This window comes from Schistocerca cancellata, chromosome 6 (assembly GCF_023864275.1).
Source record: "Schistocerca cancellata isolate TAMUIC-IGC-003103 chromosome 6, iqSchCanc2.1, whole genome shotgun sequence".
NCBI lineage: Eukaryota > Metazoa > Arthropoda > Insecta > Orthoptera > Acrididae > Schistocerca > Schistocerca cancellata.
The window spans coordinates 285,097,515-285,122,252 of NC_064631.1; the positions used below are offsets into that span (position 1 = coordinate 285,097,515).

A 24,738-nucleotide genomic window follows, 5' to 3' on the forward strand; every position below is an offset into this window, starting at 1 on the left:
AATTTGTGGTTTATGTTTTTGCCTTGCAGTCAGCTGCAGCAAACCACCTTGTAATATATACAGGGCTATTACAAATGATTGAAGCGATTTCATAAATTCACTGTAGCTCCATTCATTGACGTATGGTCACAACACACTACAGATATGTAGAAAAACTCATAAAGTTTTGTTCGGCTGAAGCCGAACTTCAGGTTTCTACCGCCAGAGCGCTCGAGAGTGCAGTGAGACAAAATGGCGACAGGAGCCGAGAAAGCATATGTCGTGCTTGAAATGCACTCACATCGGTCAGTCATAACAGTGCAACGACACTTCAGGACAAAGTTCAACAAAGATCCACCAACTGCTAACTCCATTCGGCGATGGTATGCGCAGTTTAAGGCTTCTGGATGCCTCTGTCAGGGGAAATCAATTGGTCGGCCTGCAGTGAGTGAAGAAACGGTTGAACGCGTGCGGGCATGTTTCACGCGTAGCCCGCGGAAGTCGACGAATAAAGCAAGCAGGGAGCTAAACGTACCACAGCCAACGGTTTGAAAAATCTTATGGAAAAGGCTAAAGCAGAAGCCTTACCGTTTACAATTGCTACAAGCCCTGACACCCGATGACAAAGTCAAACGCTTTGAATTTTCGGCGCGGTTGCAACAGATCATGGAAGAGGATGCGTTCAGTGCGAAACTTGTTTTCAGTGATGAAGCAACATTTTTTCTTAATGGTGAAGTGAACAGACACAATGTGCGAATCTGGGCGGTAGAGAATCCTCACGCATTCGTGCAGCAAATTCGCAATTCACAAAAAGTTAACGTGTTTTGTGCAATCTCACGGTTTAAAGTTTACGGCCCCTTTTTCTTCTGCGAAAAAAACATTACAGGACACGTGTATCTGGACATGCTGGAAAATTGTCACATGCAACAACTGGAGACCGACAGTGCCGACTTCATCTTTCAACAGGATGGTGCTCCACCGCACTTCCATCATGATGTTCGGCATTTCTTAAACAGGAGATTGGAAAAGCGATGGATCGGTCGTGGTGGAGATCATGATCAGCAATTCATGTCATGGCCTCCACGTTCTCCCGACTTAACCCCATGCGATTTCTTTCTGTGGGGTTATGTGAAAAATTCAGTGTTTAAACCTCCTCTACCAAGAAACTTGCCAGAACTGCAAGCTCGCATCAATGATGCTTTCGAACTCATTGATGGGGACATGCTGCGCTGAGTGTGGGAGGAACTTGATTATCGGCTTGATGTCTGCTGAATCACTAAAGGGGCAGATATCAAACATTTGTGAATGCCTAAAAAAACTTTTTGAGTTTTTGTATGTGTGTGCAAAGCATTGTGAAAATATGTCAAATAATAAAGTTATTGTAGAGCTGCGAAATCGCTTCAATCATTTGTAATAACCCTGTACTTTTGTGTCACTTTTACCGAGTGCACTTAATCAGATTATTGCAAAGGGCGATCCTACGTGTTCTAGTTAACTAGAAGGTGAAGCTTAGATCAGCTGGCTGCTTTCTTTCATCTCAAACAGACATGAAATATTTTATTCATAATTTTGTCTTTTGTCACACTTATGTTCAGTATGCTCCTTATCAGTGATAGAGACTCCTATACTGTAATGCTGATGACCAAAAAAATCCTTGTGGCACCAGTTTTGATGAAATAAAGCATTCATTAAAAAATGCGGCAGGTAGAATTTTTTCCTTCAATTGTCAGACATGTAATATATTTTTCTGCCTTGTCTGATGCTGTTTCACACTAGATTTAATACATATCATCTCTTTGGTTAGAAGTCTTGGCAGGTGGATTGAAATTTTTATGTTGAAATATACTCCATATATTTGTCACTCTCGTGACCGATGTTCTTAACACAAAAATATTACCATGCAATTGGTATACATGCCTTATATTGTGATTACAATGCCTGGATTGCGGTGTATTGTATGGAGTGGTACAAGACTAATGAAAAAAAGTAAAAGATTCAATAAATGTTAGCATGACTGAAAAGCTATGTAACAAAAGGGCAAAACAGTGTGTGATATTGGAGAACAGCTGTCAATAACTAAATAATCAGAATTTTTACATTTAGGGTACATAAAGCATATGACAATTATTACAGCAGGCATTACAGCATTAGCTCTAAATCACTGTTGTTCAGTCACCAATTTAAAAGACTCCTGGGTGGTCTTTTGCACAGAGTTGAAATCTATCTACACGTAACTGTAAGAAGTAAAACCTTCAAAATGTTTCAGTTCTTTCATTCAAAATACTGCTGCAAATGAGAGAATCTGAAAAAAACCTACACTACAGGTTAGACTGCAAACATTTTGTATTTTTCATTTACAAAAAAGATACTGAGTTACCAAATATTAACAGAGGATAAAGTTAACAATGAGTGAAATTAGTTGACACAAATTTACCTGGCAGTTCAAATTGTCTGTTTCAATAAGGTTAATGAGAAGTTCCAGACATTCCCCTTCTCGTATAGCAGACTGAATGATTTTGTCCTTAAGATCTTGGTCAGCAAGACAGCGAAGAGTTAGAAGTGTGGCTGTGTGATTTGATGACTAAAAGTAAACAAATACAGTAAGTTTCATAGCTACAGAAGTATAATAAGCATAATTTGCACACTTACAAAAAAAATTGTAGAAAGAAGAAACTAAATAATCTGCTCCTTATCAACAAACTAAGTGCTTACCAGTAATAAATCCCTACAAAAATTTCAGAATGGAGTGTTTCAAGGTAATTCTCTATGAAAAAAAATATTTAATGTATTTTCCTTAAGTTTACATAAGTATAAATAGTATTTCAAGACAGTTCTCGGTGCAAAAATTTTACTAGCTCATTTTCCTATTGTTTACTCAAATATAAAGTAGGTAAACCAAAACATTCTAATAACATTAGAAAATGAGTTAACCACTTATGTGTTGTTGACTGGTAAGTATCACATAAGAATCAGATAACTGCACTATGTCTTGATCCTCTTCTGGTTCTAGTACACACACATACACACAAACACACACACACACATGCCCACACACTCACACACAGAATTGCTCCATGCAACATCAACACTGTTGTAAGAAAATATTGTATCGCTGTCAGGGTGAGCCCAATTACAAGCATTTTGGTCCTTACCTTACTGTTCTCAATCCATATCATTCACTGAATAAAGGAGTATTCTATGAATATGAATAACAAGTGTAAAGACACTTAACACACCTTTAAATCAATAATTTTATATATTATTTAAAAATTAAACTTTTTTGGATCAATGTTTGCAGATAAGTGAATTGGGATGCTTTATTTACTTATGTTTGGCAGGTTTAATATTCTGACCTTCATTTCTAAGAGAGAGAGAGAGATCACTGCTGTGCACTGAAAATTTCATGGGTTACCTGGCTGAATATATGTTCTCTCAAGCACTTCAACTTTTCCATAGTAAAGCCAGTTACATGCAAAATTACAGAAGAACACACCTCATACCTTTTTTTGGACAATAATTATATTTTTTCCATTGTTGCTGAATAATTTTGTAATCTATGAAAGTACTAAAATAAATATGAAAAACTAACCTTGAAGCTTTGTATTTTTTAGCACGTTCTACCCTTTAAGGAATATCAAGCACAAATGTGCCAGTGAAATTCCAAATAATCACATAAATGGCTGGGTCTAAAATTTTTTATGAGGCTGGTCCTCAAAGTAAAGTATTAACTTTTGATTGAGAATCAAATACTCCATGACTTAAGAAATTCATCGCACATTCTCATGAGTAACATTATTCATCTTGTATAAAAGGAAATTTACTTTGAAAGTAACGCTTCGTAAATCATCATTTGTAATATTTTCCCACAACCTGTCAGAAATGTAAATAGTAATGATGTCACTCTCATTGAAAGCAGTTTCTTGTTAAGAAGTATTGCCTAGTCTTCGTCCTAAAGCCTTGGACCCATTTTGCTGTCGGCAGACATTTGTGTGTGCGCTGTGTTCAGTTATTGTAAATGGCCCATTTTCTTTGCAACTAAATTTTTATTTTAGTGTTATTCTCTCACTTGTGTTTCATTCCTGTGATATTATTCTGCTGTAGTTGGCTAACATAAAATTCTTTGTTACAATATCAGTTCTTACCAGTCAAAATTACAAAAAAATTAATTGAAATTTAAAACAATGAAAAATTCCCAGAATTCTAAAAAAAATCACAATTTTTCCTAAAGTTTCCCAGGTTAAAAAACTCCCACATTTTTCTTAGATTTCCCTGTTGTCCCCAGCTGTATACACCCTGTATTATACACAGAGAAGGAATCAAGCAAAAGTAATTTATTTTGGCTAACTAGTCACCAAAACGAGTGCTCATACCACAGTTGTAGTTCTCTTTCACCCATTTTCCCACTCTTGCTTGCTATGACATAAATATTTCCTACTGCCCTTGCGAGACCATGCACACGAGAAAGAATCATAGGGGGCAGACCACCACCAACTTCTGACTGCATAATAAATAACTTTTCAGCCAATTTACCACCCAGAATGTGTTAGGGCATTGATGTTTGTTGATCTCGATACAACTCTCTTGGAACCTGTAATTTCCAGCATTACTTTCATAAACGTTTCCTCTTCAAATCCCAACTAGTCAGAGTTGAAAACAAATTCCTTACTGATCAATGGGATAAGTTTGTTTATCTCATCTACACAGTCTGTTGTGCACTGTCGAGTTGACAGTTGGTTTGAAATTTCATTATCTTGCAACTTCCAATTCTGTAGCAATGTTTGAAGTTATGCAGTCACCAACTGCATTCCTTGAAATCACTGTAATCTATGTCACATGATGTGTATAACATAGTAGGTCACTATCATGCACATCCTGTAAACTGTGCTGTGCCTCCTTGTAACAAGTGTGCCCTGTCCTCCCTTTAGCATCCATAGTTTTTCTTATGTACTACATGGTCATATTTCTGCAGACTTATTAAAAATCTGTTCATTTTATTTTTGTTACTATGCTGCAGATGAACTTCCATGTACATAATTATGTTTAGTACCCATACATTGGACAATAATTGTTCTTTACTACATTTCACTGGAGACGGGATTTGTGGCTCCATGTAAGACATGGATGATGAACTATATGTCTTGATATCTGTTTCAGTATCACTGTCACTTGTTAAGCACATATCTTTGCCATTGTACTCCTCATATACATTGTCCTCACAGTCAAGTGACACCACACATTTCACTGACTCATCTTGTAGAAACACTAATATTTCATCTACCACTTCTTCCTCACTGCAAGATTCCTTGGGTTCCTTTCTTATGAAATTTCAACTTTGGCAACTGTTGTTGTACATATAATGCAATGTTTCCTTTGTTTATGATTACCATTGCTCTGCTCTGCATCAACACCACTGTCACTGTAGCACTGATGTCAGTTACTTCTTGGTTAAGCAGTTCAAATATGCTCCATAGCCTCATGTTGTGCTCACCACTGGATACCCGAAGTCCCCCCCACCCTCTGTTGCCACTAGCAGCCAATACTGTAGTTGCATTATAGACAATACGTGGGGTGTCAAATGCTGTAAACGTCATTGGCCTTTTGTGACCTTGCACTCAAGGGGTTCCTTGTGAGTGAGAATTTGGGATGAGGTGCAGTTCCCTTGTGTTAGAAATCAAGAGCCTCTAAACGCCTTGGTATAGTATCTAAGAAGACCATGATGTGTTTGTTTCATGGTCATGTCTCCCCATACAAATTCTCTGCACATCCAGAAAGCATTAACATAGTTGCTGTAGATTGTGATGAACAAGCTACCAAGCAACCATCATATTTCAGACAAGATTTATGGGTAAAAAGTCAGGTGAACAAACAGGACAGGGAAGTACCTATTCTTCACTCTGACAGACACAGCACTGATCCAGTGGCACCAGCATGGATTTGGACTTCCCGGCAATAGAGTTCAGCACCCCACTGGTACATATAGAGGGCAGTGTGTGTCTGATTACAGCAGGGCATATTATATAATAAATTTTATTTAATATATTCATTATGCTGTTCAAAAGCTTTGCCTGTGATAACTTGCACACTATACATTGTGTTGTGAAGTGGTGGGAGAGACGTAGGACTGAATTAATTAAGAGCACTATGTTTCATAATAATTATTAAATACAACTGCAGAGTTAATTCTTGACTTAGATACATTTCAAAAACAATAAACAGAGAAGTTAGTTCAGACAAAACTCTTGAACAGCATATGTTTACAAAATAAAACTCAATATACAATTCATTCCAAGGACAACAAAGTTTAACGCTACAGTAATGTTGTCAACAATAATTAATATTTTATAAAGAACTATTTAAACATTATGAATTTTCTATCAATTTAGAGGGTAAATATAGCCACTTGTGTTATTATATTTTACATTAGAGTTTGTTAATTTTGCACTTTTGTAATATAGAAATGGTCAACAGTTGAGAGATGCAACTGGTAGCAGAAAGATTAGTAAGAGGACAGTGGTCAGACCTGCTAGATAAGTCACGAGATTCAAGGGATGCTTTAGTTTAGATATCTTCAACAGGTACACTGCTCTGCAGACTGTGGACAAAAGTGTGCAGACATCCGAAGGAGTTTAGAAACATTTTGACAAGACAGGAAAAAGTACAAGTTAAGTTTAATCAAAGGTCCTTCTGTTAGTAGAGTAGCTATGGGAAGAGAATGTCTGAGCTTTTACAGAGTTCCCTGGGAAATGCTTATCAGGTAACTAGTATTTTAGGTCAAGTGCAGAGACCAGCTGTGTCACCAATGATTGAAGTTTTCTAGGGAAAGATCTCAATTAATAAGATTATGTAGTGATTATTGGGGGTTTTGGAAATCAGTTGGACCATAATCTCCAGCTACACATTTGAAGATGACATCAAGCAAAACGCTCGCAATGCTGCTCACATGAATGTGAATATGGAGTTAGTCTTTAAGCAACACAACACGACCTGGATGAAGCATTCAGTTGAACACATAAATGCAGAGCATTAGGAGTTGCTCAACAGACTGTGGTAAGCACATGTGCGAGTGACTAGTGCACCGTTCTCACATAATTTCACTACACACAGTATGATCTACTCCTGAATGTTTCCAGTATGAGGTCACTTATATGACTAATTTCCAGACAAGTTCAAGGTAACCACAACACAGTCTGTTCAACAGCTGCCATTACCAGTATTTTGCTAGGTCTTCTTAACAGTAAATGTTTCCAAAAGACAGTGGTGCTAAATAGCTATATACACAGCTGCAATTATCAGTGCAGGAAACGTAGCAGTCATAACGAACTTGGATTTTTCCATCAAAACATAAGAAGCTTGTTAAACAAAACAAAAATCAGATTCTCATGCCACAACAGGAAACCGAAAAAATTAAAGGTATTTCTAAGATAAGCTGCACATAACAAAACACTATCCAGAAGCCACAAAAACTGGACAGATGCATCTAGATGGACACAAGTTAACATCACATTACTGTTTGTCACACTGGGACCATAACACGTATGTGTCCCCTGCTTATTATCATGTGGAATGTGGAAGCTGGGAACCTTATGCTGAGAGGTTGAAAGGCACATAAACAAGACAGAAAACTTTTCTCGATTTTGGACTAATCTTTTTTCGAGCTAGAGTGTTTAAGAAAAGAGAGATGAAAATCACAGGAAAATATATGGGCACACTATATGGAAAAGACAAAAAGAGAACTAAAATACAAAACAATAACAAAGGATGGATAGTGAAACATTTAGCATGGAAGGGAGCCACATGGAAATATAAATATGGCAGTGAACAATCCTGGTAGAATTTTAATAATTTAGAAGTAAAGTTAACAATTCACTGAAAACCTGAGATGCTAAGTCATCAAAAATCTCATAAACAAGAATGAAAACTTTGCTAGTGTTTAGAAGAATTCTTCTTTGTGCTCGAAAAGTATTTCCTTCTCACCTTTCTTACTTTCTTATGCACTCTAAACTGAAAAAGAATGCACCTGAAAGCTAGCATGGTTTTCAGTCTTGTTTATGTGCCCTTCGACAATTCAATGTCTCTGTTATCTGGTGGATTGTTATCTTTGTCCATATGCAAGTGTGAAGATAGACAGTGTTGATATCTAGGAACACTGCAGTGTCAACTTAGAGAATCATTATTTGAGGAAGACTGTTGGACAGTTCTGCTGGCATCATTGTTCTTGTTTGAGAATCATAAAAGTAATATCAAAGTGATCAGGGCACAATTGGAGGCAGAGGCATATAGACAACCATTTTTCTCTCGCTCAATGTGTGAATGGAACAAGACAGGAAATCTCTAAGACTTTTACACGTACCCTCCACCACACACTGTACAGTAGTTTGCAGAGTCTACATACTGATGTAGATGTAGAATCAGCAGAGAACTGCTAATTGGAAAGAAGATAAGCAGTAGATGGAAATGATGAATAATACAAAAATCAGGAAAAGTTATAACTTAACAAGACATAGTAGACTAGGAACTAATGTTATCTTAGCTTTGATGGCTTTCACTGGCCTTCATATTCTTGACAAGCTTCTGTACAAGTCGGAACTCTGGAGGAAGCTCATGCTCGCTGGCTGCTCGGAAGAGAGGCGGCTCATACTCCTCTTCAGAGGATGTTGCCACTGTGGAAACATCACTTGCTTCACGTGCTTCCTCTTCATTTCCCTGCTTTGTCCCTTCTGGAACTGCTGGTTCTGTGTCTGCACCTGCAGACCTGCACAGAGAACAGGGATGGAAATTACTAAGCTCACCTAATTCATTAAGTTGTTTTTGCAACATATCTGCAAGGAGAGTAATCTATACTGAGAGTTGTTAATGTTATCATGTAAGATGGTATTTGTGTTACGTGACCTTCAGCTTAAAGAACTTCTTGTATCTTTATTGTCACAAAAATATGGGAGGAAGTAATCACTAATTAAACAATTGGGCAAAGTCATGATCTCCAGGAGCCATTGTTAAAAATTATTCAGTTTACACCAAATATGATGAGCAGTAAACTAACTCAGTGAACATTGTGCCAATATTATTTAAAAAGGATTAAAAAGGATTATTTTATTTCACACTGGTACAAGTTGGATTTATTTGGAACCATATATGATCTCTTCTACAAAATAATGTTATTATGAATCCCAATCACCTATAAATCATCTTCTTACTTGTAACAATTTCAATGGTTACTTCACAATGTGAACATCTGGATCTCACCCTCCACCACCAACTTTTCTGTGCAGATGGGAGTTATCATTACAGCACATTCTCCACTCCCGTAATTATCTCAGCCTCAGCCTATGGTAACATAATGTTCCAACACCCTCCACCGAACAGTTTCCATCCCCTCTGTTGTATCATCTCCTCCCCATTCTTGTCTCCCACCCTCTTTGTTTGCCACCCTCTCCCTATGCACCCGCCCATCTATCCCTGCTGCTCTCCTTTTTCACTTCTTGTTTCCCCACCTCCCTGCCCCGCAACCTCCGGACGCTGCGTCTGTTGGCATTCTGGTCCCTGCACACTCCACCAGATGATGTCCCACTCTCCTCCCACCCATCACCACTATCCCTTCCCCCTCCCGACCTGCTCCAGATTTCTGCTTCCATCCCATGTGATAATCGCATTCTCGCCCGAGCTGCCGGAGTTAGTGGTTATGTGTGCAAGTGGTGTTCTTCCTTGTGTGTTTCTCTTTTATTGATTAAGGCTGTGGCCAAAAGCTTTGTGTAAGTGTCTTTTCATTGTCTCTGCTTGCCACTTATCATGTCTTCTTTATGGTAAGTGGTAATCTAACTTTTCCTTTATTGTAGATATTCCTACCTGGAGTTTCCATTGTTTGAAATTGTAAAAACTGCTTTGCTACAACTGTAAAACCACTTTTAATACCACTTGCCAAAATTAACCAACTTATTGTTACCCTTTTGTTGTCGTGGAATGCCACTTCCCAACCATACACATCCTGTAAGAAGTGAACCCCCCTCCTCTCCCCACAGTGCCCCCCCCCCTCTCTTCCAGTGAGTGAAACCCTCATAGCATCCAGACCCTGCCTAGATGACATTTTCCCCAAGGCACAACCCCCTAAACTCCCCAACAAGATTCCACAAAAACCAGAACAGTGTTGTCAAACTATCTGTCAAAAATCTGAAGCCCACATAAGTTTCAGTCCTTTCCAAAGGCCTCATCCTCAGCCTCACACCCAAATTCAGTCATTCTGGACTTTTTAAAAATTTACTTTCCACCTCCAAGTCACCAGAAGGGAAACACTTTTTTGTCATAAATCCCTCCAATCAATGCTGAGTGAAAGCCAACACTGAATCTTTCCTCTTTTGAGATGCAGGTTGCCATGTCAACACCCAAATGCCGACCGCAGGAACTAAGAGACACCAAAAAAGAGTCCTGCGGGGAACCTAACAGGTGTCCTCTTACATTGCATTCCATTCACTCATATGCCTGGCCAGGTGGTCATCTCTATGTGACTGACATTGCGTGCCGGTTGTCCAGTGCAAGGTTAACAGCGGGCAGTGGCCACCTGTTCCCCTTCACTTGGCACTGCGCGTGCACCCACCCCTCCACACAAGAGCACGCTGCGCTCCCATAAGAGACATGTGACTTTCATATTACCTTTCTCCACTCGCGCTGACGGCTACGCCTCGTCGTGCCCTACTCGTCCAAAGACGTGGTGCCAGGACGTTAACCAATCTTATGTGCAGTTCTCAGTTTCTTCCATCACTGATGGAATGACACACAAGATAGTTACCACTGCCGGCCCTCCTATTAGGCATAAGGTCCGACACCTCAAGCCTAGCATGTTGCGCACGACCCAGTACCAGATTAATGAACTTTTGGCGGCAGGTGTTCTTCAACCTTCAGACAGAAACTGGTCTTCACCAATCCACCTCATCCCCAAACACAACGGATCTTTTCAAATGTGCAGTGATTACAGACACTTAAACACTCGTACCATCATGGACAATCACCCAGTGCCGAACATCAATGACTTCACTCATATGTTATCAGGCGCCACAATTTTCAGTGTTATTGACTGTATACGCGCCTACCACCAGATTCCCTTGGTGCCGGAAGACATTCCTAAGATGGCTGTTATCACACCATTCAGTTTATTCCAATACCACTTCACGCCATTCGGCCTAAGGAATGCGGCGCAAACGTGGCAATGTTTCATTAACTCTATCTTGTGACAGTTCGAGTTTACTTTGCTTATCTGGACGACATTCTCGTTTTCAGCAGCTCAGCCGAGGAACATGAAAATCATTTGTCTATGGTCATCCAGACCTTGAACTCCAACAGTGACAAGGTCAACAAAGACAAGTTTCAGCTGCGCCAGGCGTCAGTCTCCTTCAAAGGTTACACCATTTCCGCCGATGGAATACAGCCTCCCATATCTCGTGTGCAGTCTGTCACGTCTCTGAAGCCCCCGGCTACTTACAAAGAGCTATGATACTTCCTCGGCACCATCAATTACTATCGTCGCCATCTGCTTCTGCTGCCGCTGTTCAGGCACCCCTGACGGACGCGATATCAGGCAAATAAACTTCCGGTATCAAACCCTTCTCTTGGACTGCTCCGATACTAGAGGCCTTCAAGGCTCTGAAGACGTCTTTAGCTCACACTGTGAGACTCGCCCACCCTGCCCCCTTGGCCAAGTTATTCATCACTGCAGACACCAGCGACATCGCAGTGGGGGCAGTGTTGCAACCACGCAAGGGCGACACGGTTGCTCCCCTTCATTTCTTTTCCAAGAAACTATCTACGGCTCAGAGAAAATATTCTACATTCGATAGAGAGCTCCTTGCTGTTTATGAGGCAATCAAACATTTCTGCCCCGACGTCAAGGAACATTCGTTTTTCATCCTCACCAATCACAAACCACTGCAGAAGCATTCTGCAACCCACCTGAGGACCCACACCCTCAATGTTACTGCCACTTTGACCAGGTTTCTCAATTCACAATGGACGTCCATTACATCAAGGGTGCAGATAACGTTACTGAGGATTTCTTCTCGTGGATCAGTGCTGTTTCCCCCATCATTGATCTTTCTGATCTGGCCTCCCTCCAAGCTTCTGACGAAGATTATCAGGCTCTCCTACGAGACCCACAAACATCACTTGTTTTCACAAAGGCTAAATTTCCTGGCTTTTCTGATGAGGTGTGGTGTGATTCTTCGACTGGCACCCTATGCCCTTTGCTCCCACCCAGGCTGCGCCAACAGGTTTTCGACGCCCTGCATAACCTAGCCCACCTGGGCATTCGAGCCACCACACGTCTCGTGTCAGAACGTTTTGTTTGGAAGAATAGCAAATGGGATTGTCAAACCTGGGCATGCAGCTGTGTCACTTGCCAGCGCAACATGATCAGCTGCCACACCTCTCCGCCTCTGGGCAAGTTCGACATTCCCGCAGGACAATTCCGTCACATACATTTTGATCTAATCGGGCCTCTTCCTCCTTTTGAGGGCATATGGTAGCCAAGGCTTTCATTGGTTTGTGGATCACTCGTTTCGGGTGCCCAACCACTATCACCACCAATCAAGGTTGACACTTCGAATCCTCCCTTTTCGCCATCCTCTGCAATATCTGTGGTATTAAAAAAAATAAATACTACTGCCTATCATCCACAAACCAATGGGTTGGTGGAGAGATGGCACTGCACCCTCAAGATGACCCTTCGATGCCATGATTGTCTCTTGGTCGGAAGCTCTGCCATGGGTGCTACTTGGTCTATGCTTGATCTATAAACCTCACCTACAGGGGACTATATCCAAATTTGTTTTCGGTGAGAACCCGGTCCTACCGGGGGAACTTATTCTTCTCCATGTTAGCGAGGATCTTCCCCCCTCGCCAGATTTCACTAGCCCATGCGCACTCATTTTCAACAAACGTGTTTGTGCCCATCAGTCACTCACCACCTGAGACTTATGTTCCCACCATACTCTCCGAATGCTCCCATATCATGCTGCGTGATGATGCAGATAGGCAACCTCTTCAACCTCCTTATCTTGGCCCCTACAAGGACCTGCAGTGGGGGGACAAGACTTTTGATATCATGATTAAAGACTGCACACAGTTTCTCTGCATCGCCTGAAATGGGCTTTCGTTGACCCTGATGGTCTCACACCACCGCAGTCGGACTCTGCAGATGGTCCATCCTTGATCGAGAATGAAGACATGCTCCCATCAACCTCACTGCACACCTCTTCCACCAAAGACTGTTCGGCACCATTCGCTGGTTCCCAACCTCGCTCCCTGTTTCACCCTGTGCAGGTTTCGTGCTCTCACCTCCAAAGTGACACACACACCTACTATCAGTTTCTCCTGCAGCATGCCGCTGCACTGAGTGAATTACGTTTCTATAGTGACGTTCGATGACCAAGTGCTCATTCTTTTGTCAGATACCGGGGTCCCACCATCAGATGGTCCCTTACACATCAACATTGCACACAGCCTCACAATCCCGCGCGAGTGTGACCGAGCATCTCTACGTGCTTTCATATCTACGGACAGCATGATCCACTTAAGGGCCACACACGCCTCCACAATGCTGTCAGCCACCCCGCCCATTTACTCCCAAGCCGGCCGCCATCTCATCTGGCCACGGTGGCTGACTGACTTCAAAGTGGAACTGCCTCTTGCCGCTAAGCCTGCACAACCCACCTCATTCCATATGGAAGTACCTGTGGTGTGCCTGCCTACACGTACGATTTCCACCGACGTCGATGCCCGAGCGCTGTCACCCTTGGACATCAGTAGTACTCCGTACTGCGAGGGGGGGAGGGGCGGCGGCTGTGTGGCGTCGATAGTTTGTATTGACCATGAAACTTAGTACCTCTGAACTCTAAGTGCTTTGTTGAGCCTCAATCTTAACTTTACTTTAGTCAGTTCTTTGTTATACTTCATTCCGTACAGATGCAGTGTCAAGTGTAAATATATACGAGCTACGACATATATGGGAATTAAGTTTCCTATATCTCAATTACCAATCCTGTTCCCATATACTAAAATGCAGTCCTTAGACATGGTGAAATTTCAAGGAAAGATATCCTAAAATCTATGTGAAAAACCACTGTAAAGTTTAAACAAGATCTTTGTCAGTAAAACAGCAAATTGGGCTCCCTAAACAATGCACTGCCATATGAAATGAAGTGAACATGCACTTGTTAAAAATCTCTCACAATACATATCATTAAGTGTTATGCTATATTTATGCAAAATTTTTCTTTATTATTAAGCATAATTAGGCTAATTTGTTTTTTTAATGTGATGATTATGTAATCTTAAACTTGTAACACTGATGCAGTCTATCCAGTCTTGACAAACGAACAACGTGGCTATGATAATAATAGTAGTAAAGCAGTGTCTTGCGATTTTATAGAAGGTACACACAATGAACAGTTCACTGATTGCACTTAGTTTACTGATCAGGCCACATTCCACACCTATGGAAAGTTAATAAATGGAATTGCCATATCAGGAGTAACAGGGCACTTTATGCTACTACTGAATGGCACAGAGACACATGAAAAGTTAATATGTGCCTTGGATTCAGGAAGACTAGAGTTTATGGACCTTCTATTTTTGCAGAAGAGGCAATTACAGGAAGTGTTTGCCTTGTTATGCTTGAGCAATGCCTAGAACCACATTTCAGCAAGAAGGCTTTGCTGACATTGTTTTGTTCCAACAACACAGAACATTCCTTCTTTCTATTACTGTAGAAGTGAGTAATGGTAACTAAATTGAAGATCTGCCAAATGACAGATATGTACGACAAGACTATTTTCAATGTATTTACCTGATCTGACTCCTTGGATTTCTTCGCTTGGGAATACATAAAGTTCAGAGGGTACAAACTGGAAGTAAAAGATTTATAGGATCTAAGAACTCAAATCTGGGATGCAGTGCTGGCAGTATCACAAGATATGCTTCAGATTGTATTCAGGTCTGCTTTTTAACAATGGAACTTTGCTTCAATAAGAATGGAATCCTTTTTGCAGTGTGCTGAAAATGTATATGTAGATTTAAAACAAACACACATGCATATTATATAAATGTTTCCATTATTTCTTAGAAATGTATGGAGACTTTATGGCCACCCTGTATTCCCAAAATTTCCAGGTTAGTTGAGACTGAAGCTCTCCTTTTAGTTTTATATAATGATTAGGCAATTATCTTCTTCTTCTTTTTTTTAATAAAAAAGGCATGTTTTAATGCACAACTGGCATGAAACACGCTGAGAAAGTAACAAGAACTGTCACTTGAACAAATGTGTCTCCAAAGAGTACAGATAAATGAATTCACATTCAATGTTGGAAATGTAATTAGAAGCTTTGTATATGAGGAAGATGAGTGAATGAGTAGGTAAAAAGAAAAGTTACCCTCTTTGACACAAAACCTGGCTGCTGGCCAGCTGACGAAAAGACTAAATCTAAGTCATTCACATAGGTGGTCAATAAAACTGATCTTCCCCCCACCCCCATCTGAATTCTAAGCCCAGCCACCATCTGCACAATCTAGCAACATTGCAACATGTGGGAGTGTCTGGAGGAAGTGTTGCCTTCCATTCGAGCTGTTACCATGTTTCACCTGCTCATGATCTAGTGGCAAACATCACACAATGTAGACGTGGAGTCACAAGTCCAAGTCCACTAATTCCTTTTATTTTTAAACTGCATTTTGGCTCCCTGATAAATAGATCTGCTTGATGGACCCTGCAAGATCATTTTCTCTAATTTCTAACCTGCAAGTAGCAGCAAAATGTTCTCTGAAAGATGTCACATCAGCTTCAAGATCAAAACAGTTTACACTCAAGAGCTTTCTCACCCTACAGACCTTGGATGCGTTTCTGCTCTCTCATTGGTAAGCATAAATTTGTTTCTTGACATACGCTGAATTTCCTTGCAAAATAACTTTGATAAATCAAGTAAACACCGTGCAGTTACACATCATGCATTGTTTACTATTAGTATATTTATCATACGTCATTTTCTTAAATGAAGTTCAAATATTTGTCTTGCATACATACATATTGTTGTTGCAAATTGGATATAGCATACTTGAATCTTAAGAACATTGTTTTAGCATTATAAAATAGATTCATAAGTGGAAAAAGCTCTAACATTCATTCACTTTGGGTTTAATAGAGGGGTGACGGCAGGGATGTTGCTTGGAAAATTTGCGTCATCTGTGTGGCAGGTGCTATTGCTCAAATCAAGTACCGCATACTCTGATTAAAAGCAATAAAAATTATAGGGATGACTATTACTGCGTTTTTGTTTGAACACAATCAGTTCACACATTGAGTGTTCCTGTGCAATATTATTACAGGTGATGAGTTATGATGCCTTTATATTAATTTCGTAAGAAGAAATCACTGGCTGAGCCCAAACAAGACATCGCCTCAAGAAAAGGGCAGTGTGAACAGAAGCATCTAGTGACACAAAAGTGTGTTATGTGCTGTCCCCAGAGGTGCGCCCATCACAATTGGGACTTGTTGACAACAACTGAGACACCTTTTGGATGCAATGTAAGATAAATCACCAACGAAACTGCATCAATTGTTGCTGCTACATGATAATACACTCTTCTAATTTAATAGGCAAATCTATCCAGAAGGTTGTTTGGGAAGTCATCCCTCAGGCACTTTACTTCTGACCTTATGCCCTCAAAGCCTGCTCTGTACCTGGCTTTATGACATCTCTAACCATGAACAAGTAAGTTTCTACAGATATTGGGCATTGTCAGACAGCTTTAGTCAATGTTATGGAATATATTGTTAATGACTGATTTATCTCTTTTTTTATGATTGTGTTCAATAAACTGATTAAAAATTACTATTAAAATATCCACTGCACTAATATTAATTACACCTTACCATGGTAACCTTACAATAAAAGATTTTTTAATAAATCATAAAGAATCTGTAACACTTCGGTGGTTATATGTAAACATTATAGGAGTAGGCAACATGTCTTCACCATTATGTATTTAGAAAATATTTTTCTTAGGAGAGCAGTCACTGTTACTATCTTCAAAACAGAAGAGCACAGTACTGATTGCAGAATGTAAACATCATGCACAATGTGGTAGTGCATTACATATGTTAGTTCATAGAGCACATGTGGTATCTGATCCTAAAAGCCTGTTGAGTGCAGTACAACATCTGAAGACAGTGTTCCAACAAAATGGTTATTCTGAGAGACAGATACGTAATGCATTCAGGCCCAAGCGAGTTCAATCTGTGGAGAAGAAGGAAGATATGAAAACACCAACCACTTTGGCCTTTTTGCCATATTTTGGTGCCATGTCGTCAAGAATCGGAAGAGTCCTCGAAAGATATGGCATTATGTGTGTTTTTTGACCATCTGCAAAACTGAGAAACCTGTTGGGTTTGGTTAAGGATGATCTTACCCTGAGGAAATGCAGTGTGTACAAGATTCCTTGTCAATGTGGGGAAGCACATATAGGCCAGAGATGTCGCACAGTACAAGAACACTGTGATGAACATCAGCGTCAGACATGCCTTCATCAACCATAAAAGTCAGCAATTTGCAGAACACTGTCTGGATACAGGACATCACATGATTTATGAGATTACGGAAGTTTTATCGCCGGCATCATCTTTCTGGCACTGCATCATTAAGGAAGCAATGCAGATCCGTACAGCCGATAATCTCACCAACAGGGATGTGGGATTTCAACTAAGCATAGCCTGGAACCCTGCACTGGCTGCTATTAAATCACGATGCAAAAGTCAAGGTTTTTCAATAACAGACCCACATAACATTGGTCTAGAATGGTTTTTTAGCGAGTAACGTCTGGCCACACTGTTAGTAAACAGAGCGTACAGCGCATGTGCAGGAGAACTGCTCTGCGATTTTCGGCACAGGTCCTTTAAGTATGGCACCATCTACCTGCAAAACATTGCACAAGCGTGATTTCTGCAGCTACACATTCTTTGCGTGTGAGTTCTAGAAACGGGGCATTGACGTGCAGATACTGTCATTCATACCTAGCCACTAGCAAAATTGAACCACCTGAAGATGTCGTACAGTTACTCCAAGGAAATATTGTGTAATTTGCACAATGTGATCCAGCGGCAAAACTGGGAAGACTATAAACAAAATATCTGCTGGGAAAGCTTGAAGAGTCACATCCACAGAGAGACTTCATAAGCTATGAATGCTAAGAATTGTTAAGCAGTGTGGGAACAGCATCGACAGCCCTGCAGCCCACACACAACACAGCCCTATCATGTCAGTTAACTGCAACAAAATGCCCTATGCTTGTATTCTGAAGGCACTTTAATTTCTTTCACCTCATTCGGATGGCAATAAACAATTGTTACAAGTTATCACTCCATCGTTCAGGCCCACTCCCTTTCCCCACAACCCACACTCTTTGTGGATGTCTCACAAATTATGAGACCGGATGCAAATTTATGCTTACTTTACCAATTTCTTGCTGTCAGTTATTCTTACAGGGTATTCTGTTATTGCTCTAAAGATAATATTCAACATAAATATAAATATTCTGTGTGCTGACATCTGATGTTTGCATTCTTCCAGCTCCATCATTTAAAAATAGTAAATATAAATGACAAACAACCATATTGAACTAATAAGTAACAATACAGTAATAATTAGAGAAGTATGGCAAATCCTAGTCATATGACAACTATGAAAAGTTTCTATGGTTCCTTTACTTAATTTTGAAATCTTTATTTTCTATTAAAGTTGAAGAGGAGAAAAAACATTTGACTTTAAATATACCTTTCCATCAAGACTTTAATCTATGGCTACAGTTACAATTAGTGAGGTTTTGATAACATGAGCATTATCGCATTGCTATAGTAGTGGAGAAGGTGAAAAGAGGTAGACTTCTCTTAAAGTAAAAGATAAACAAGAATTGCAATTTACTTGTAAAATAGCTTTCTTGTAGTCAAAACATTAAATTTTCTAACCCACCACCACTTATTATGCAGGAATTGTTCAGAATATTTCATCAAAATTACAAGAGATATCTACTGAACTTAGTAGGATAATTTAGCTCCAGTCCTGGAAGTCCTGAGACTATCAGGTTGCCAGTCATTTTCCAGATGGTGCTTTACATATGTATTTCATTTTGAGCAGTACAAGTAATCCGAAAAATGTCTTGTTATTTGTGTAACAGGACTTTAATGGCATCCTTTCCTTAGTCCTCATTGTGTGATGGTGACAATCTGTGTCAAATACATGTGAATCAGTGTGTAACACCTTTTTATTCAAATCATTAACGGTCAGCATATTTCCTAACAGTGGAAGCAGGAATGCAGCAAGCTGATTATTTAACTAACTGTAACATATAGAATCTATATACTGACTATTATTGAAATTGAATAGCACACAGTAATATTTGGCATGCAGTGACCTGCAGAATTAATGTCATTACAACATTGAACTTCGTTGTGATTTTTGTATCATCAGCAGAGCATGAACTGAATTATGTTTTTATTACAACATCTTATTCAAATTCATGTCAAGTACAAGAGTTGTCATTTTCACATTAATCTTAAGGTGCATTTACAAACAGTGGTGCATCATTTAACTGCAATGTTAATGTGCAATGTGTCATATAATATGTAAAAAGATTATAAATGAAATTGTGTACCTAAAGAATCATTACATGTACAAACATGGTAATGTAACAGGTGAGATAAAGTGTGAAGCAAGCTGGTCTGAGTAGTACTACTCCAGTAATTATTAACCTCATCAAAAATTGCAGCTACGATCTGTAAGTTTACATCTGTCTAGACCTGTGGTTCTCAAATATTTTGGTGCTGGAGCCCTTTTGAAATACTAAATTTTTCATGGAGCCCTAAAATAAGCAAAGCAGGGTTTACGTTAATTCTTAAATTAGAAATACTTAATGAAAATCATGAAACAATACGTACATTATACACTACTGACTTCCACAACATACAAAACAACACACAATAATGCAATATGCAATATAACACTGTATTGATTCCACTGAAAAATTGATAAATTTTTTCTGTTTTATGGGAAGTATGAAGTTTTCTTTTTATTTTTGACCAACCATTTAATGTCAGGGTCGATAAAAGAGAGCTGATGATGCATGTCAGGTTCAGCATCCAGTCTACTGGTGTACTGTGTCATTGCAGCTGTCAAGTTGTGGACATTCATCATGAACCTTGCACCAAATATCATCAAGGGACATTTTTTCGAACAATGACTCCATGCTTGAATCTGATGACATTTCTAAAAAGGATTCACAGTTTTTATTTGTCATATTTTCTGGATCCTATAATTTTGGTTCAAAAGGATTCTGAATCCATGAACTTTTATTTTTGACCAACCTTTTAATGTCAGTTTTCTGCACTTCAGGAAAATATGTCTCAAATGATACATGCATATCACGCAGACAGTGGACCAATTCTTCAAATATTTCATTTGGAAATTCAGCTGTCATGCCAACAAACACATCAGTGTTTAAAAAGCTTTCAGTTCTCTCTTGCTACCACAAACACTCCAAATATCTAATCTTTTAAGATTTAATTCCTTAATCTTTCCAAATACATCAACCAAAAAATCTTGTCTAAACAACTAAATCACATCACTCAAAACTTCTTTTAATTTAAAAGAAATGTCGGTCATAAAAGCTTATAATTCAGCTCTTAGTTTGAATAATTTTGTTAAGATCTCACTTTCTAACCTCAGTGTGGAGCAGTAGTGTTTTGTGTTTGCTGCCACAATCTTCACAACCAGCAATGAAGAGAGTGTGATTTAATGTAATTGATTATTTTTACTGGTTCATTAAAAATCAGTCTTATATTTGGTGACATTTCTTTATCACAAGTGCTTGTCTATGTGGGATACAATGGCTGGAACTACAATTTGGTGCTTACTTTTTATGAGACCACTCCTACTGTTTTACCAGTCACTGCCTTGGTCCCATCTGTATAAATACTGATACAATCATTCCAATTGTAGTGTTACATGTGGTTTAGGCAAATGACACTGCCCACCCCTGTTTGTGAGCAGGAAAGATGATTGTGACAAAATAGTAAAGTAGTATTAGCTATGGAACAAGTCGCGAAACATACACTGTGTGTGGTCATTTTGTTTCACACATGTGCCGAGTTGAATGGTGAGGTGTGCAGTTCAAGTGATTGACAAGACGCAACAGCGAGTAAACATTTTCACCTGCTGTGAGAGGGGCCTTACATGTTTTGATGTGGCAGCTTGGCAGTGTCTTGACTGTCAGGGAGCAGACACCCTCTCCAAGAATGAAAACAGTAATGAACAAAGGAAGCTCTAAAAATGAAATGTCACTTACTTCTTGTCAAGCCTTCAAGGTGGGTGCTGTATTTATATTGTATCTGCACCAAGTTATGAAGTAATAACGATCTGTATACCCACTGAAACAAATAAAAGACAGTCGGTGATCAAATGTTGACGTCATTTCATAATTAGAATAGATATTGTTTCTCCTTCCACCAACAACAGCTGCAAAGGAGAAGAGTTGAAGTCCGTCCAGGATTACACATGATTTTACAGAGATGCTGCTTTACAAGGCCTCCTTATAAATAAGATAATTAACAGTGACCAAGTTACATTGAAGTAAATTAACACACGATTCAATGGGTGGTGAATCAAATGTGAGGATGTTTACTCAGCTTCAAACACACAAGAAGAGAGTCAAAAACACTTCATTTTGGCGACTGTGACAGGATATGGAGCATTGGTGAGGAGGAAGAAGATAAAAAAGGTGTGAAGCATAAAATTTTAAGTTTTTCAAGATTAGTAAACAATAGACTACAGTGTTGCCATAAGCTACAGAAAATAAACAGAAGAACATATAAGTGGACCTATAAGTGGACCTATACAGTCATAATGCCAAAAAGCTATTAACAAAATACTATGAAGAAAGTGAACTGATATATTCAGGACAAGTAATGAAATTTGAAAACAATCCACAGTTCTACAGTTGTGGACCAAACACGCATATACAAGCATCCCCCCCCCCCCCCCCCCCCGCCCCCTACAATGTAAACAATTTTCGATTGGTTCGGAGAAGAAGATTTTTTGGTGGGTTCAGAGAAGAAGATTTCAAATCCTGCCAATGGTGGTTGCGCAGTAGTAGCTGAGCAACACTGTGTGCATGTCACAATATGCCACATTGCAATCTTCAGATCATTTCTCCTGAGACATTATCTGTGTTCCACAACATAAAGTGGTACATCACATCATACACACCATTGCATTGGCTATATATCCCAGCAAGGTGTAGTTCAACAGAAATGGTGAGCTGTTATATTCCTCCCAACAGGCTATAATCCTTGATGCAGAAAATTAAGCATGAAGCACTAAGACAGAGAGAATTAACTGATACAGTACAAACTAAGTTAACGAATTTAAAAAACACTTTGACAAGTTACCTAAGGAGTTGAAGGATGAAACTGATAACCAATGTGATTTGGTTAAAAATGAAGTCAAAGAGCAGTTTCAAGAATTAGATGGCAAGGTTAACATTGTAGGTCAGTTTCTGTTAAAGAATTCAAGCAGGTTAAGGATCAAAACTCAGATACAAATTAATGTATTATGGCACTGGAAAAATGCAAAGAATTCAGAGGTATAATCAGAACAACTGAGGCTTTATCTAATCTGGAAGAATGGTTACAAGAATTTGTAAATCATACAGTACAACAGAAAGTAGAATTAACTAACTTAGCAGTCATTCTAAGGAAGACTTTGCAGAACAATGGAAGGATTACAGAAACACAGGAGGCTTTAGAGTGTACTAAGCAGGAAATTATGAGGAAGACAGCTGTAAATAGTAGGAGGTTATCAGGTAATGTACTAGAGGAGTTACTACTAAGAAATACATGAACTTATCGAAACAATTCCCAAAATTCAAACCAGATGGAGAAGTTCACCTGATGTATTTTTTGAGAGTATTTTTTCTAGATTTGCCATAAAACTGGTAAGATGGTAAAAAGATCAATTTTGCCTTTAGTTACTTAGTGGGAGGTGCAGCAGAATGGGGAACTACTCTTTCTGAAGAGTTTACATCTTGGGAGAACTAAAATGAAAAATTTAAGAGAAAGTACGGGTCTGCTAGCACACGGGAAATATTGACAGTAGAGCTATCAGATCCAAAATATTTTAATAGCTCTTGGGGAAGTTATAAGAAGTGCATAGAATGGCACATGACCCATTCTAAGTATTTAGATAATCCAACAGAAGAATCACACTTAGTCAAAATATTGGTAAAAACATTACAATATTATGTACAAAAGGAGATTTGGTACACAGGATAGACCTATATTAGTGATTTATTAACCTATGTTGAGAGATTAGATACTTTGAACAAAGAAATAAATGATCATCAGCAAGATGATAAAGGAGTAAATAATAACACATGCAATGGATGATTACAAAACAAATTTCTTGGATAACAAAATACAAATCTTTGCCGAATATGTACACAAAATGAAACTAGAAGTGCATCTGAGAGTTTACAACATAGCAACATTCTTTCACAACTACTCATGCCTAAGATGGTAGCTAATAGGAAAGACAACATAGCACCAGATAAATTGAACAGTAACAGAGAACACAGTAATTACAACTAACTACCCAATAATAGTTAGAGAAAACAGGCAGCATTCTGGAACAGGGGGCCAAGATCCAGGACGAGATATTAGGTTCATACATAGAAAAGGTAGTTTCTCTTACCCATAAAATACCCACATTTTAATGATTACTAGAAGAGGAAGAAGGAGATCGAGAGGATATTCAACCAACATCTGTAGTAACAGGAAACATTTATAGAAATCCAGTAGATATTTATATTAATTCTGGTAGTGAAGTTTCAGTAATTTCACAAGAATTAGTATACTACAAAAAATAAATTTATGCATCTGTTACAAGAGTATATATAGTAGATATTACAGGAATCAAAGGTAAAACTGTTAAGCATGAAACAAGAATACCTATAACCATACGAGAACAAGAATTTATGAAAGTTCTGTTAATAGCATCAAATATAAATTTACCAGTGTTTGTTGGAATGGATTGACTGCCAAAGTATAAAGTAGGTATAAATTTTGATACCAAATAACTGTTTTGTAATTTATGGAATTAGTTGCAAAATACGATTTAAGCCAGATGCAGAGGTAAATCCCACACTTGTTTTAAGTAGTAAATAGTTTAGTTGCAAATGCTCAGTTAGTGTTTGAGGAATTAACTTCAAATAAGATGTTAACTAGTGAAAGTATAATATACAGAGTGTCCCATTTATCTTGACTGCCCTAAATAACTGTTTGTCCAGATGCAAATTACAAAATGTTTCAAGAAAATGTTCTTTAGCCATCAGGAGGAAATCAATCAGCATGATTGCCGCCTTTGTAGCTTTGTTCTTTACAAAGATATGAACAGCGGTATGACTTTTTTAAATGGCACCCTGTATTTTTAATTCGGTAATTCATTTCCTCTCCTAAAGACATATTCAAAAAATGTATTACAGTGTACCATTCACTGAAACACACTGTTATTAATTACATAACACAACACTGACATTGACGCTCCCAGTGCTTAGTGCAGGTACTCGGGATAATGGAACACATCCATGTGCTGATGTTGACAGAGGACAAATGTAAACATAAGTAGAATGCACATGCGTTATTCCATCACCCATCATCAGTTGAAGAGTTGTGTGAGT

The 24,738-nt window shown here is 38.9% G+C and overlaps 1 protein-coding gene across 1 annotated transcript in view; it reads right to left on the reverse strand.

The window, feature by feature from the left end:
• LOC126088292 (armadillo repeat-containing protein gudu-like) overlaps positions 1–20,484 on the reverse strand; it is a 106,673-nt gene extending 86,189 nt beyond the window's left edge. Inside the window, exons 1-3 of the mRNA XM_049906421.1 lie at positions 20,372–20,484; positions 8,557–8,731; positions 2,414–2,560 (exon numbers count right to left, since the gene is read on the reverse strand). Of these exons, the coding sequence (XP_049762378.1) occupies positions 2,414–2,560; positions 8,557–8,731; positions 20,372–20,484 (435 nt within the window). The remainder of the gene's footprint in view (positions 1–2,413; positions 2,561–8,556; positions 8,732–20,371) is intronic.
• Positions 20,485–24,738: the final 4,254 nt, after the last annotated feature.